General features: G+C 42.4%; 6 protein-coding genes across 6 annotated transcripts; 4 read left to right on the top strand and 2 right to left on the bottom strand.

The window, feature by feature from the left end:
- Positions 1-26: 26 nt before the first annotated feature.
- Positions 27-2,273, bottom strand: FOA43_004022 (uncharacterized protein; the record flags this gene model as incomplete). The annotated part of the gene is made up of 1 exon (XM_038924267.1): positions 27-2,273. One exon carries the CDS (start codon positions 2,271-2,273, stop codon positions 27-29), a length of 2,247 nt encoding a protein of 748 aa, XP_038780195.1.
- A 234-nt stretch (positions 2,274-2,507) lies between these two features.
- On the top strand, positions 2,508-4,187 carry FOA43_004021 (uncharacterized protein; the record flags this gene model as incomplete). The annotated part of the gene is made up of 2 exons (XM_038924266.1): positions 2,508-2,563; positions 2,624-4,187. The coding sequence occupies 2 exons, from the start codon at positions 2,508-2,510 to the stop codon at positions 4,185-4,187; spliced, it is 1,620 nt and encodes a 539-aa protein (XP_038780194.1).
- Positions 4,188-4,635: 448 nt separating this feature from the next.
- Positions 4,636-6,123, top strand: KGD2 (2-oxoglutarate dehydrogenase complex E2 component; the record flags this gene model as incomplete). The annotated part of the gene is made up of 2 exons (XM_038924265.1): positions 4,636-5,110; positions 5,390-6,123. 2 exons carry the CDS (start codon positions 4,636-4,638, stop codon positions 6,121-6,123), a joined length of 1,209 nt encoding a protein of 402 aa, XP_038780193.1.
- Positions 6,124-6,300: 177 nt separating this feature from the next.
- On the top strand, positions 6,301-7,263 carry FOA43_004019 (uncharacterized protein; the record flags this gene model as incomplete). The annotated part of the gene is made up of 1 exon (XM_038924264.1): positions 6,301-7,263. The coding sequence occupies one exon, from the start codon at positions 6,301-6,303 to the stop codon at positions 7,261-7,263; it is 963 nt and encodes a 320-aa protein (XP_038780192.1).
- Positions 7,264-7,588: 325 nt separating this feature from the next.
- Positions 7,589-9,454, top strand: FOA43_004018 (uncharacterized protein; the record flags this gene model as incomplete). The annotated part of the gene is made up of 1 exon (XM_038924263.1): positions 7,589-9,454. One exon carries the CDS (start codon positions 7,589-7,591, stop codon positions 9,452-9,454), a length of 1,866 nt encoding a protein of 621 aa, XP_038780191.1.
- A 159-nt stretch (positions 9,455-9,613) lies between these two features.
- On the bottom strand, positions 9,614-15,440 carry FOA43_004017 (uncharacterized protein; the record flags this gene model as incomplete). Its single annotated transcript, XM_038924262.1, has 2 exons — positions 9,614-15,191; positions 15,436-15,440. The coding sequence occupies 2 exons, from the start codon at positions 15,438-15,440 to the stop codon at positions 9,614-9,616; spliced, it is 5,583 nt and encodes a 1,860-aa protein (XP_038780190.1).
- Positions 15,441-15,444: the final 4 nt, after the last annotated feature.

Genomic DNA, 15,444 nt, shown 5'->3' with positions numbered 1-15,444 from the left:
TAAAAGAAATGCATTTACTACATAAGTCACAGCCTTAGGCATCCCATTCTGTTCTCTCTAATATAATCAGGTCCCATCTCCTCATATTCCTTCTTATCAATGAAGCTCTTCTGACCTTCTTCTGAAGCTGCCCATTTGGACATGCCTCTCCAGGCGTCATTGACAGGATCCCGAGCTTTGCGGACGTGAAATTCTGTTCCTACAGGAAGAAACGATTGAAATTCACGACGTAACCTTTCTTCGAATCCTTCAAACATCGATTGACCTCCAGTAAGGAAAATATCTTTAAGAACTTCGTTACTGTCATCACCAGAAAAAACAGGCTCCGAAGTAAGCCTTTTCAGAGTGGTTTGTTCACAAAGTTCACTGAGTCCGCATTGGTCGATACCGGCAATCGACGGCTGGAAAATAATCTCAGGAACACGTATTCTCTCTATGTTGAGATGAATCTGATGCTGCTGATGCTGCTCATCAGGGTCAAAGTCTCTAGGACCTCTCAGAAATCGATGAAGAATCGAATTTCTCCAATTATACTGTCTCTGTAACGTATCATTGATGGTGAAGCTAGAATCATACTTCAGAAGTTCTTCCTCAATGTTATATATCTTCTTTTCCTCCACTTTTTCTGTCTCAACATCCGACCCCTTTGCAATATCTCTATAAATGGCCCAATCATCATCGTTAGCTCCAAATGTGTCGTTCGGATCATTGTCGATAGTCACTTTCGCAGCACGTCTCTTGTGTCCGTTCTTTCCTTGAACTTCATCACCTGCCAACGAGGCTATATTCTTCATCCGCATTTGCGATGCACGTGACTTACGGTCACTGAGTTCTTCCTTCATTCGAATTCTGTCTTTCCGTCTCTTTTTCAACTTTTCCAATGTTTTACGACGTGCTGCAAGCCAAGTTTTTAAGTTGGTATTTCTCCAATTTTCATCCTTTCTTGCTGCTTCATCAGCTTCTCTTTTGGCTTCTTCTTTCTCTTGATTTGCTCTTTGCCGTGCCTCAAAATTGGCCTTCATTAATTTCTGCTTTCTTTTCTCTTTCAACTGTTCTTCATCGAGTTGCTCGTCGGGAACCTCAATTAACGACCATGAGGGAGGCTTGTTATTATCAGTTTCATCATTTTCACCAACATCCTGATTCCGGGCTTTCTTAAGAGACCTTTCAAGACTTTGTATGTATGTTGTAAAATCCTCTAGATCATCAAAACCCGCCTCTCGCAACGTACTTAAAACTAGTCTTTTGTTCATACTCTTCATCTTACCTTGCAAACCTAAGTAGTACTGATAATCGTTCTCCTTTTCGATTAAATTCTGAAGTCTTCTTTCTCTTGCCTGTAGTTGAAGCTTCTTTATTGTCTCTTTATGTTTCTTTTCCTCCTGTTCAAGTTCTTCTTCAGTTTTCTCTGGTTTGATAACTTCTGTGAAAGGAGCTTCCAATAGTATATCTTTCTTTTCCAATACGTCCAGGTCAAGGTAGTGCTTTAACTCCTTCTGATAGTCCGTAGAGACATAGCAGTAGTCATGAATCATATTTTCTACCTGATAATTGTTCACTTTGGAGGGGAAATATGGATATTTCATCGTAAGAAATTGATTTAAGTACTCCACAGCTTGCTGACCACCCCAATCAATTCGTTTCGCCACATTAATGACAGGAGAGCCTCTGACTACCGGTATTTCCATCGTCGAATTGTGGCCACCGTTGATAACAAGTCCACTATGACCACCGTTCTGATAGAAACTAAACAAGGAATCGACACCAAAGGCCAACTTAGGCACATTATAAGTCTCAAACAACATCTGCATCAAGTTGAAACGCTGCTGGAAAGGAGGTGCCACTACCTCAGAGATTAAAACAGGACTATCGACCTTATTCTGCGAATCAACTCCAATATGTAGAAAAGAGTAATCAAGGATGGTCTCGATAGAGTCCCAATTGGTGATCATAGCTCCATCAAAAGGAGTCTTCAAGTTAGATTTAAGACTGGAATCAAGGAATACGTCATAGCCAACCATATTAAGCGATCTTCTTAGCTTTTTGTCCTTGTATCGTGATGTTATACTAGGAAATACACAGCTGGGATCCGTCTGGCCCGCCATACCCACTCGAAGCATCGATCGTCCCAGATCAATCGCAATAGGTACACCTCTCTGCCAGTCTTGATGAAAAGGTTCTGGCTGTGATGGTTGATAGTAATCTTTCATCAGTCGAACATTTTGAGGAGAGAAAGTCTCCTCGGAAGAATTATGGAAATCCTGAGTTGTCATTTGATGTTAATTGATTATGAGACGAAGAAAGTAGAGACAGCTGCAAGCAATTGTTAGTAGAGGAGAGAAAAATTGCGAAGGCTATTCGTGAAGATGGAATAGAGTCGATCGACTAAGCAAATGTTGTTCATTTGAGTCGCTGGGGTTCTTCCTATTTGAAGGCTAAGCGCGAGACGACGAGCTTTATCACAACTTAGCTCGCTTATCCCTTGTTCTTCAATTGTGTCACAAAATATGGGTGAAGGTGAGTTCTCTATCCATGGTTACAATATTGTGACTTTATTAAAACGGTGAGTGTTAGTCAATGGAATGTTTGATTTCTCAATTATGCGTACTAACAATTGACTTAGTCTTGAAGCTGCCACTTCCAGATTGGAGGATGTCACCATTTTTCAGGAAAGTGCCACCGATATTAGCTCCTCTTCTAAAGAGATCACCACGAACTCAGAAAATACGATGGCTGTAGGTGGAGCTGCTGTAGGTGGGGATGCTGTAGGTGGAGGTGCTGCAGGTGGAGATGCCGTCACCACGAGTTCTTCTTTACCTCCTGCTATCAAAGCGTACAAGAAGTTTATCGATGAATATGTCAATCCTTTTGTTGCTCTTTCGGTCGAAATCGATCCCGTCGTTGGCAAACAGGCCGAGGTTTTCAAGAAAGCTGCCGAAATGGAGGGAGACTTCCTTTGGGCTGCTTCTTTATCAAAGAAAGTCACTCCAAGCGACGCTGTATTTGCAGAGGTGTTGAAGCCAATCAATGAAGCCATCGGAAAAGTTGTTGAATTGAAGGATGCCAACAGAACAAGCAAATTCAACAACAATTTGGCAACTGTTGCCGAAGGAGTGCCTGTCTTGGGCTGGATTTGTGTTGATACTCCCGTTTCATACATTCCTGACTTCAAGGATTCGTCTCAATTTTGGAGCAACAGGATTTTGAAGGAGTTTAAGGATAAGGACGAGACCCAAGTTAACTGGGCTAAGGCTTTTACCGCGGTATTTGATGGTTTAAAGGCATTTGTGAAAGAATACGAGACTACAGGTCCTACTTGGAAGGTCGACGGGGCAGATATCAAGGAGGAAATCGAGAAGGTGAAAGGAGGCGACAAAATACCGGTTGAGGAATCAGCAGTACCAGTAGCTCCTTCTGCCGGAGGACCTCCACCACCACCTCCGCCGCCTCCTCCAGCATCTGTATTTGAGGCTCATGCAGTTTCCAAAGATTCTGAAACTTCTGGAACAGATGGAGGAATGAATGCAGTATTTTCGGAGCTTAACAGGGGAGCAGATATCACTAAAGGACTCAAAAAAGTAGACAAGTCGCAGATGACACACAAGAATCCTGCACTCAGAGCGTCATCAAATGTTGCATCTCAAAAACCTGTTCCTCCTAGGAAGCCTAAGAACTTGTCAAAGAAGAAAGAAGTGGCTTCCAAGCCACCTCAAAAGGAATTTGTTGATAACAAGTGGATGGTGATCAACTATAACGAAACAGATGATGGCCTACCTATTGTTCTTGAGGTTAGTATGGATCAAAGTGTGTTTATTGCCAACAGTGAGTCGATCGTGGTACAGATCAAGGGTAAGGTGAATGCCGTGACGATTAATTCGTGCAAGAAGGTAGGTGTAGTGTTGGAAAGGGGTATTTCATCGGTAGAAATCATCAAATCCAACCACGTAGAGTTACAGATCATTGATCACGTGCCTACAATTGCCGCTGATCAGACTGACACATTAACTATCTACCTCAGTGCTACTAGTTTGGATACAGAGATCTTCACGTCTTCGACTACTTCGCTGAATGTGGAGATTCCGGATGGTGATGATATGAAGGAGCTGGCTGCACCAGAACAACTGAAGCACGTGATTGATACCAAGAGCAGAAAGATGGTTTCCACTGCAGTTGAGCATGCCAGTTAGGCTTCCTGATTTTGATAGTTTGATATAGTTGATAGAAGTAAATATAAGTAGATGTAGCTAGGGTATTTGTGTGCAGTGGGTGCTAGGAGTGCCGAGTGCCAGTAATACCTGGACGGCCAGGGCCCACCAAAATATATTGTGTCCCCGCACTTCCCAGATCTCCCATTTCACCAGGAATGAAAGCCGCCTGGTTATCCACCGGGTTTCCACCGGGCTCTCACAGATTCCCACCAGGTCACCACAGGTTCTCTGAAGCCGGCTCCCGGGGAAGTTCTTTCCCGATCTAGGAGCCGGAGTTGGTTTCTTACTCTCCTTGCGGACCATCTAAAGGAGCCTCGCGTGCAATTCCTTCTCGGACGCTAATTGGATTTCCTTTTTCCTCATTTTGTACTACTCTTTCCTCTTCTTCTTTGTCCCATTGCCATCTGTTCTACAAGTTTTATTCACCATGTTAAGATCTTCAGTGAAATATTCTGTTAGGCGCGTACAATGTGCTGCTAAAGGCTCTCTGTCACTTAGTGTTGCTACTCCCGCTTCTATTAAGGTTGCTTGTCGATCCATTCAAACATTCGCCGGATCTTCTGGTATCACTTCTTACCTTATTAGACCATCCATTGTCAGTTCCCATACCAGCAGGCCTAATTTTTTGTCCTCACAGCTCTTTGCTAGAGGCAAGGCTACTGTTATTAAGGTGCCCGAGATGGCTGAGTCGATTACTGAAGGTACCTTGGCATCATTTTCCAAAAATGTTGGCGATTATGTTGCTCAGGATGAATTGTTAGCAACCATCGAGACCGATAAAATTGATGTTGAAGTTAATGCTCCTGTTGGTGGTATTGTGACCGAGTTATTGGCCAATCCAGGGGAGGATGTTAGTGTTGGCCAAGATTTGGCTAAGATCGAGCCTGGAGAAGCACCAGAAGGTTCTGCCAAAACTGCTGAACCAAGCGGGGCATCAAAAGAGGCTCCAAAGGAGGCTCCAAAGGAGGCACCAGCGGCATCTGCAGCACCCTCAGCACCTGCAACCCCGTCAGCTTCGTCAGCACCCTCAGCACCCTCAGCACCCTCAGCACCCTCAGCACCCTCAGCACCCTCAGCACCCTCAGCACCCTCAGCACCCTCAGCACCCGCAGCACCTGCAACCTCATCAGCTTCATCTGGCCCAGTCCCAGCTCAAAAAGAAACTGCTTCAACTCCAACAGCTCCAAGAATTACCTCGCCTTTCGGAAAATTCTCTAGAGGCGAAGAAAAAATCAAGATGAACAGAATGAGAAAGAGAATTGCAGAGAGATTAAAAGAAGCACAGAACTCCGCTGCATCGTTGACCACATTCAATGAAGTGGATATGTCTTCCGTCATGGAGATGAGAAAGTTGTACAAGGACGAATTCATAAAGAAGACAGGCATTAAGATGGGATTTATGGGTCCTTTTTCTAAAGCATGTACATTGGCAGCAAAAGACTACCCAGCCGTTGGTGCTGCTATAGAAAACAACGACACTATGGTTTACAGAGATTACATGGATATTTCCATAGCAGTGTCTACTCCTAAAGGTTTGGTGACTCCGGTTATAAGAAATGCAGAATCTTTATCTGTCTTAGACATTGAGGCTGAAATTGTTAAGCTCAGCCATAAGGCCAGAGACGGAAAGCTTTCTTTGGAGGACTTGGCTGGTGGTACTTTTACCATCTCCAATGGTGGTATTTTCGGTTCTTTGTATGGTACTCCTATTATCAACTCTCCGCAGACTGCTGTCCTTGGCTTGCATGGTATCAAACAGAGACCTGTCACCGTTAACGGAAATATTGAGTCGAGGCCAATGATGTACATTGCTTTGACCTACGACCATAGAATGTTGGATGGTAGAGAAGCTGTCAGCTTCTTAAGGACCGTCAAGGAGTTAATGGAGGACCCAAGAAAGATGCTTTTGATGTGATGGGGTCACTTATTTATTTAAAGCATTCTACATGGTAGTTCTTAATATTATTATTGTTTTGTCTTGTACGGAGTTTTGTAGAAAATATTTGTTAGGGCTGAAAAACCGTGATTCTTTTTACTACTCAGAATTTAGACATGATGTTTTGTCTCACTTTGTCTCTCTCTTCCTTTGCTTATGATTTTTGCCACTAAAGGAGGGCAACTTTACACCTCTCAGTATCTCTCTGTTCTCTTACAACTCAAGCCGAGTCAGCAGCAAAAGCAATTACTGAACAGGACATTGGCAGTGGTTAATAACTCGATTCGAGCCCGGTATCTAGATTTGAACAAAGGTTTTTTCAACGGTCTCTCTGTACCTTTCGATCCTCCTAATAGTCTCCCCATAGTACCATATGATCTTCCATACGATGCTTTAATAAGAGGATTAGACGAGAATGTCATAAAGGGCAGAAACATTGATCCAGGCCTTCTAAATCATCGTCAGAGAACAAGGTGGCCCCTTAGTTTCTTTAACCACATGCTACTAGAGGAACATTCGGCAAATGCTCTACATGTTTCACTCACTCCCATAATAAATTACAATACGACAGAATCCGTGTCGCGGTATAAAAAGCTCTTTGAAGAGACGATAGGAGAGTGGAAGAAGGGGGAAGACATCTGCATCAAGTTTAGGCCGAGGGTCCAGATTTTCACGAGATATGACTACAATAAATTCTTTCTTATTTTCGCTTTGGCCGAGGAAACCGATAAAGTCCTTCAGCCACTAGCAGACAAGCTTTCTGGTTTAAGGTCTCAAATCGGTGTCGATATGGGACGAGTAATAGGTGAACGGGAAGAAGATCCAGTAATGAGTCAAGAAGACTTGCACATGACTTTGGGAGTATGCGCATTTCCTGCTGGCGAGGACTACTTTAGTTCAAATACCAGTTTTGGCATGTATGAATTACAGTATATGAACCAGGTACTACTTCTGCCCAAAGACGAGCTTCTTGCCAAATACGGCAATGAAATCGCTACTTTAGATTACGTCAGTGATGTTAAGTTGGAACTAACACCAGAGGAACAAGAGTTGCTTACTTTTTCAAGCAGGGAGCTAGTTCTTGCCATCACTGGTGGACAGCTTAAGTACCGAATATGATCTATATACGTCGATCGACGCGTCGTCTAATTAACCTTTTAAGTTGAATATTAACTCTTGCATATATTTACATATTTCCTAATCGGGTATATTTTAGTCAAACTTCCCAGTCGGCACTATATGTTTTGTCCCATGTTTAATTACTTCCACTTTAGTATAATGCATTTCCCAAATAAGCCTAATTGCTCGTAGATGATCTACCAAAGTGCCGACCTGTTTCATCCTGACTCCCTCAACTTTGCTCTACCTATATTTTAACATTCAATCCTTCTTTTGATTTTCTACTCTTCTTCAATAATCTAACAGTTTTTTCCCAGTTCTCACCATGTCAGAGTGGCCTAACTCCGATAATCCTTTCATTGACTCTGAAAGTCTTTATACCACAAGCTTCAAGCCTTTGCCGTTGCCGGACGATTTTCTTGGGTTCAATGGAGTCATTGAACCGTCTATTTCTCCTTCAGTGACACTTAAGAGTCAGCACCAGCTAGCACAACTAACACAACCAGAACAACTAGTTCAATCAGCACAATCAACACAGCAAGAACAACATCAGAATGAACAAGGTGATGACCTCGAATCGATTCTCTTTGATCTAGGCATTTCCGATGCCTACGAGACTTCACAAAATCCTTCTTCAGAGACGCTTCCCTCAACTTCTTCGTCAACGAACGACCATGGATTTAGCAAGTCACATACAAGAAAGATCAGTGGTTCTGGAATATTTGGGTTTGTTGGTACAGGATCTGAAACTCAGTTAAGTATTCCTGGCCTGTACCCCGAATCTATTCCCATAGAAAACAAGAAACCTGTCTACCGAAACGTGGAAAGGTTTGATAACTTGGACTTTACCAAAAGTCACATGGACCCATCGCTGTCTGAAAAGCCAGTGGTAGATGAGATGAGTGGTCCTGATTACTTCTTTACGGGTGATCCCAATGGGAAATTCAAGTTCCCTCGATCTCCAATGTCAGTTACTCCACCTGCTTCTTTCCATCCTGTTACTGCTACTTACTCTGCGCAGGATTTGCAGACTTTGAGGCATTATCACTCAAATTTGGAAGGTTACAGTGCCCGGAAGGCTGCTACGGCTCCCGATTTGTTAGTTCTACAATCTTCTCCTACTAAAGAAGTCAACAGTGTTGAGGACATCGAGAGGCTGATGAACGGTAGAGAAGTCAAATTGCTACCAAGAAATCAAAGACCACAGCCGCAACAGTCTCTTCTTCCGGAAGTTCATCTACCACCTCCACCTCCACCTTCAGTCTCCCCCCAAAGGAACAACTCCTTTGGCGATGAAACCACGTTTTCAAGCCGTTCTAACTTTTCAACCCCACTTAAAGTTAAGAACACATTTATGGATATGAAGACTCCAAGCCCTCAGAAACCACCCAAAACCCTCAACTGGATTCCTACCCTGATCACTAAGAAGAACAATTTCTCAGAAAAAATACTTAAAGAGCAAGCTAGATCTCCTACGAGGAAGAAAAGACCAACTATCAAGTCTACTCTTGCAACGGGCACTCTCGATAAGTACTTTGTGGGTCCCGACGATGAAAAAATGTACACCTGCAAGTACGAAGGCTGCAACAAAACTTTCACAAGAATCTCCAACATCCGTGCTCACATTCAAACACATCTTTCTGATAGACCATTTGTCTGTCCGGTATGTAAAAAAGCCTTCGTCAGAAATCATGATTTGAGAAGACACTACAAGGGACATCTGGAATACCAATATGTGTGTCCATGTGGAAAGAAATTCCCAAGACAGGATGCTCTAAAAAGGCATAGAATTCGAAATATCTGTAAAGGTGGTATCTCAGACGAGAAGGGTGTGCTGAAGAGAAAGAGGAGCAAAGCCAAGAAAAATTCATCAACTTCCCACTTGACCTCTTCTTCGGCCTCCAGTAAACTCATCTCCAGGATCGACAGCCAGATAAGTAGCAAACCTGTTCAAGAAGTTGTGAGATCTGTTCACCAGTGGCCCGAAAAGACCACGTTGCCGACGATATTTGCAGACGCTAGTCCTGTTCAAGGACTTACTATGAATATGTTTGCAGCCCAAGATCCTTCCCATACTGGAAACGTTTGTTCTGAGCAGGATTCTTTTGATCCGGCTAACATGATGCTCGAAAATGGCATCGATATATCTATGGACTACTCATTCGGGCTAGAGGATATAACAACCAGCTAGAGATTTCATCGTCTCTTTACTTTCAATTCTTTTCGTGGAGGTTTTTTATAGTTCATTCGGTTATATAGTACGGATTTCTGGGGATAAGAGAAAACAAGACTACTGGAACAGCTAATAATAATAACAAAAATATACAACATAATTAGGTTAACATAATATCTAGTAAGGAATGCCGTTGGTGATCTTCTGGAATTCATCGTATCCCTTAGTGGCTAAACTCTCATAAGACTTCTTGATCAATCCTCTCATGTAGGTAGCTGCATCCTTGGTGTTCTTCGTAGGAACAAATCTATCCTTCAACCGTTTGATGGTGGCACCTTTAAAGCACGGCAATCCACTATCAAGCATAGGCTCTACAGCACCGACAATTGCATCCATGTATGGTCTACTGGCAAGAAATCCTTTAACGCAAAGCTCTTCAAACCATCTAAATGCTTGCGTATCGGGTCCTCCACCCATAACCTGCACCATCTCCCGAGTGAGCTTAAATGGAGACTGCTCGAACTTCACTCCACCAGGTGCAATATCGAAACAAAAACCGAAGTCGATGTGAAGAACGTGACCTTCATTATCATACATGATATTACCATTATGTCTGTCTTTAATGGCAAGCAAGTAGGTAATAATTGAATACGATGCCAACGATTTGACAAAATTATTTCTTGCTCTTTGAAAACCTGTAGAGGTCTCCGGTCCAAACTGTGTGATAAAGTACTCGTATAGGCCATTAACAGCCTCTCTTCCGAGCATATCTCTGGAGGAAGAGTTTGGAAGAACGTCAATAATACCACATCCGGGAGCGGTAGCGGTCACCCGGTACGGATACACGTAGACATCTAAGCCAGCAGTCATCCAAACCGTGCGAAAGATAGCCATCAACTGCAAAACCAACACATCCTGTCTGCAATCATCACCCACTTTGAAAATGGCGCTCAAATTTACCACTTCATATTTTGGCTGGTCTCCATCTTGGCCATCCTCGTCGTCATCTTCACCAATACGACCAACTTTCCTCTTGATTTTGAAAGTAGCCATAAATGGAGCCTTGGCATGAGATTGTAATGGCTTACCTGACTTCCTGTCTATATTAACCACAACACCATCAGGGTTACTTGGTAAATAAACTCCTTCTTGTAAGTTGATATTCGCCATCTCTTGGTCGATCTTGGCTTTCTTCTCAGATTTGGACTTCTTAATATATGGCTTCAATTTTCCAGATATACTGGTTACATCCTTGAAAAAAGAAAACTCCTTCTCATAGAACTCTCTGTCGGTATCACTGAAATCATTCACCATGGTATCACATATATTGTCTAAAGTAGGCTTTAACGCATCAGGAAGATTAGAATCTTCGTCCTTGTATGAGTTTGCAGCCATATTCCATATAATTTGATGGGCAAACAACTGCGAAACGTTACCCGTCTCTAAGATGTATCTTCTAATATAACCTAATACATCGTATCTCAAAGTTTGAACAATTTGAGGAACATAGAAGAATGTTTGATGTGCGTCGAAACTCTCGATAGACCTCATTGCGTATTGTAAAACCAACGGATCCTTATTATAAGAAGGCATGAAGTGCATAATGGAATCCAATGGAGAAGCGGAACTCCAAACTACAATAGCGTGCGACTTCGATGGACGGTTCCGCAACGTTAAGAACGCAATCGCAGACGGATCATCGACCACTTTGAAGGGATATCTACAGATAAGAGATGTTAAAACATCCATCAAAGAACCATCTCTATCAAATCTCTTGAAGAGATTGATGGCCAAACGTCCATCAAGAAAGAATGCATCAGATAGAATCTTATCATCAAATTTGTACCTGCAATAAGTACCCAATGTATCCCTTGGGCTCAATGGGTTCAACCAAGCGGCCAAGAAAGAAACTTCATGATCCAAAAATAAAAGGAGAATGTTTCTCTTCTGTTCCTGAATCTTTGTGGCAAACGTGACGCTATTGAAATACGTAGCCACCTTTCTCAAAATAGTATAATCAGCATGTATTCTGAGTTTGTTACTTCCGAATGGTGTACTAACACTATGGGTCGAGAACCAGGATAGTGAAGAATCTAGAAGAAGGGAAATCAACCTTGGAGTATCTCTAGTTCTCAAAGCAATATGTGATTTGAGAATATCCACTGCAAAGTTAACAAGCTCAAACCTTGCCAACCGTGCAAATGGATGAACGCTGGCATCATTGAGTCCCTTCAAAGCGATACTGATCATCAGAGTAAACATCTTCAAAAGATGATCACTTTGGTGTTTGCAGGCCTGGAAATGAGAGGAGAGAAGTTTGATCAAAACCAAGTGAGGTTTGATACTGGCTTCCGCAACTTTACCAGAGTGCTCAAATACTTTTTTGTTTGTAGGAAGATACTCCATGGGATAGAACTTGGGATCCTTGAGGTCGTTGTGCGTAGAGTATAAGCCAAGCCCAAGATTAACGCTACGCTCAAATCCTAGCATGATTCCAGAGAGTAATAACGAAGCTGCTTCTGGCTTCTCCTTCATAATGCCAAGCCATACACCCACGGAAAACTCAATATTTTCTGCACACATAGCTGAAAATGGAAGTTCGCTTGCCCATCTCACAAAATCACCTCGAACCTGCTTAGATAAGACAATAATGCCAGTTATTTGATTCATGATGACTACAAACTGATCATGCGAAACTTTCTCGCCTCTAGTAAGCCTCTCCTTGAACTGAACAACTTTTTCCCGACAGCGGAAAATAATAGACTCAACGTTGTCAAGACCGCTCCGGAGAATATCTATCCCAGTATCGTTGATATGTCTTGTCCATGAAAACTGGGAAAGAAATCCTGAGGTTGTGGTGAGAGCAGAAGCACCTTTTCCAAAACTATTTCTTGCATCAGCGTTTAATCCATAATATTCCTTCTCCTCTGGCAATGATTTGCCAACCATTTCTAAAGAAAAAGTCACACCAAAGTTCAAGACTCTATGAATAGAATCTGCCTTGGAAACATATGTATACAGAATGGATTTCATATCGACCTCACATTTACTTAGAACAAAAGTTGTACTTCTTCTGGCAAATCTGGTAAAACTGTCCAACGTTTTTTGACGCCAGTTGTAAGAATCAGATAGTGATAAATTAATACCCATCACATCAGACCTAAATTCCACATTTGGTTCGTATTCATGAGTATCCGCATCAACAATACTATCATAAAGTAGGGTCAAAATATCCAACATCGAGAACGCGCTTCTTTCGTGACACAAAGATGATGGAATTAAGGTAACTATGCGATCTGCACATTGGAAGGCAACATCCTGTAAGGAATGATCTCTATGACAACAATAAATAAAGATCTTTTCCAATTGAGCGGTCACCCTAGGTACACTGAACTGAGTGGATCCTCCCATCCTGAGCCTGTTGATATACTGAGAGCAGCAGTGATAAGCTATAGCACCCACAAAGGTATCAAGCTTGGCAATTGAGACAGAAGGATCCGACAAATATTCCAAAGAAGTTGAGCAGTTGCCACAATCTACACGCAACATCTCCACCAGTAAATTGGCGGCTAGAAACATCAAGCCAGGCCTAGAAATCTGGGTTTCAAACACTTTGGCATCGATAGTTTTCGTTGTAATGATAGAACTTAACGTATCCTTATGCAACTTCTCAGTACGCTTGGAAGTGGCACGTCTAAGAACGGTGTTTAGCTCTATGGACGTCTCACTTCTATTCCATGAAGATTCCGAGGCCAACGGTGGCGTACTGTGAGCAATTCTACGCAAGGATGTGTAGTCCCTTTTATAAATCTCAGAATTGTAAGCAAAGCCGTGAATGCAGAGGTTAAACCAAGCATCCCTGAACAGGCTGATGGTGGTCTTGTCAACAAATTCTAAAGGCTTCTGATCCAAGTCGGGTAATAAATGTGCCAAAGGTCTCAAGAAGTTTTCAATTTGGAGAGCAGAAGCCGCTATATCATTATTGGAACGATGATGAGCAATATCATCCAAGTCACCGCGAGAGATAATCGAGGAGAGCAACCCATGCAAATAGTCTGTACAGAGTTCACTATCGGGTTTTTTCGCCATTCTTTCACTAAATTTGATCCAAACATCCATAGTCATCTTGGAGATACGAACATTACTGACAGAGTTACGTGCTGCATCGTAAAAGTAGCGTAGCAATATCATAAATTCCCGTTTCTCCATGATATCGACAAAATCTATCAGTCCTTCTAATAGCACACAATTGAATTCATCAGGGCTTTTTCTGATCTTTTGAGAGAGAAGAGTGATGACGAGAATGTTTATAGATTCATCGTTGAAGGCCTTTGTGATTTCCAACACAGCACTGACGACATTTCTGCATATGACTTCTTCCGCCTCTAAAGTAGCATACCCTGTACTGCGAAGAGGGTCACCGTTTGCACTGGGAGGTTGTGAGTCCGATTCTCCGGGATCATAAAGGAGATTGGTCAAACTATAGATGCAAGAGACAATTTCATCCTCTGACAAAGTTTTCAAACTAAAGGTGAGAGATTTAGCCAATGAAACAGCTGTTTCTCTACTGACTATTGGGTAGGACAAGACAGCAGGGAAGTACTTGTTAAGTAAAAGTCCCATAGTTCTATCACCCTCACTGAGAAGAGCAGCAGCTGAAAAGACACTAAGAATCAAGTCAGAGTTTACCAGTTCCACAAAGAAATCCATGTTGGAATCTTCCAATTTTGACATTGCATCTAGATATCTTTTAACACTGGCCTTGACATGGTCAAAGCTGACAACGGATACCACATAACCAAACAATGTGATATTCAAACCAGTTGATTTAATGGTATTTGTGAGAGATCTACGACAGTCTGTGGAACTAATAACGGTATCTGGAGAAGTGGTGATGTAGGCATGAATGTTGGAAAAATTGTCAACAATATGTTTTACCAACAATTTATCATCGGGAGTGACATTATAGGCCACGGCATCTGAACAAAGCATATAATTGGTGAGGATCTCTTCTTTTGGGGCGTGAACCAAATTCTTCAAGAACTCTGTACATAGCTGACCCAATAAATATATGAAGAAAATAGAGGAGAACTCGAAACCTGAGTCGAGAAATCCGTTTATGAGCTCTATATCTTCGTTGTCAGACGCTTCGTTGATTGTTGCCTCAATTTCGGAGTACAATTCTGTGTTGAATATGCTGAAAAGACACTTTACAAGTGCTGGCGTAAGAATTTCGACCTTTTGGGTCAATCCTTGCAATAAGCCAACCAATGAAAACAAACCATACAAGTCGGTATCGTCTGATCTGAACGTCTCAACAAAGCACATGATTGACTCTATCGCAACAGCCTCTAGAGACGGAAACGAAAGGCCCAAGTTAGAAATGGCAACAACTAGTTCGTAAGTTAGACAAGTCCAAGCGGTAGGATAGGTGTGAACTAGAAGTCTATTGCAAGAGAACTTCTGTGACTTCGATTGCCTCAAATAGAACTTGAAACGAGCAAGAAGAATTTCCGCCTGTGTCTGGTTCTTTACATAGGCAGAACATCTGCAGAGTGCAAATAGAGTATCCAATTCGGCCCTGGAAATTGGCAAGCCGGACAAATCGGAGGTTTTCCTAATACCCTTGAGAATCTTGCTAAACATAGGAGGAACAGCATCACTCAAATTCCCGTAAGAAGGCAGTGCCTTCTTGACTGTGAGTCCAGCCAATCGTTCTAGGGCCGCTGCTCTGATGGATCCACGCGGAATGCCTCTATAGTCCATGATAATAGTCAGGTAATTGAGTACAAAAGAGAAGACGAGATGCACTGCGGTACCTGAGTATACACTTAAAGAAATCATGAGGAGTCGCGAAAAGTCCCGGTGGATGCCAGAGGAAAAAGACGGTCCGGGTGCGCTGGTCCCATATCGAATGGCCACTGGTCAAGGCCATTACATGCTATTGGTTACAGATTATATTAGATCAGAAAAGAATACACACCTCTTTATATATATACCCCATTACA

This window comes from Brettanomyces nanus, chromosome 4 (assembly GCF_011074865.1).
Source record: "Brettanomyces nanus chromosome 4, complete sequence".
NCBI classification, from domain to species: Eukaryota; Fungi; Ascomycota; class Pichiomycetes; order Pichiales; family Pichiaceae; genus Brettanomyces; species Brettanomyces nanus.
The sequence above is the reverse complement of the archived record's forward strand: the minus strand, read 5'-3'. Positions and strand labels throughout refer to the sequence as shown.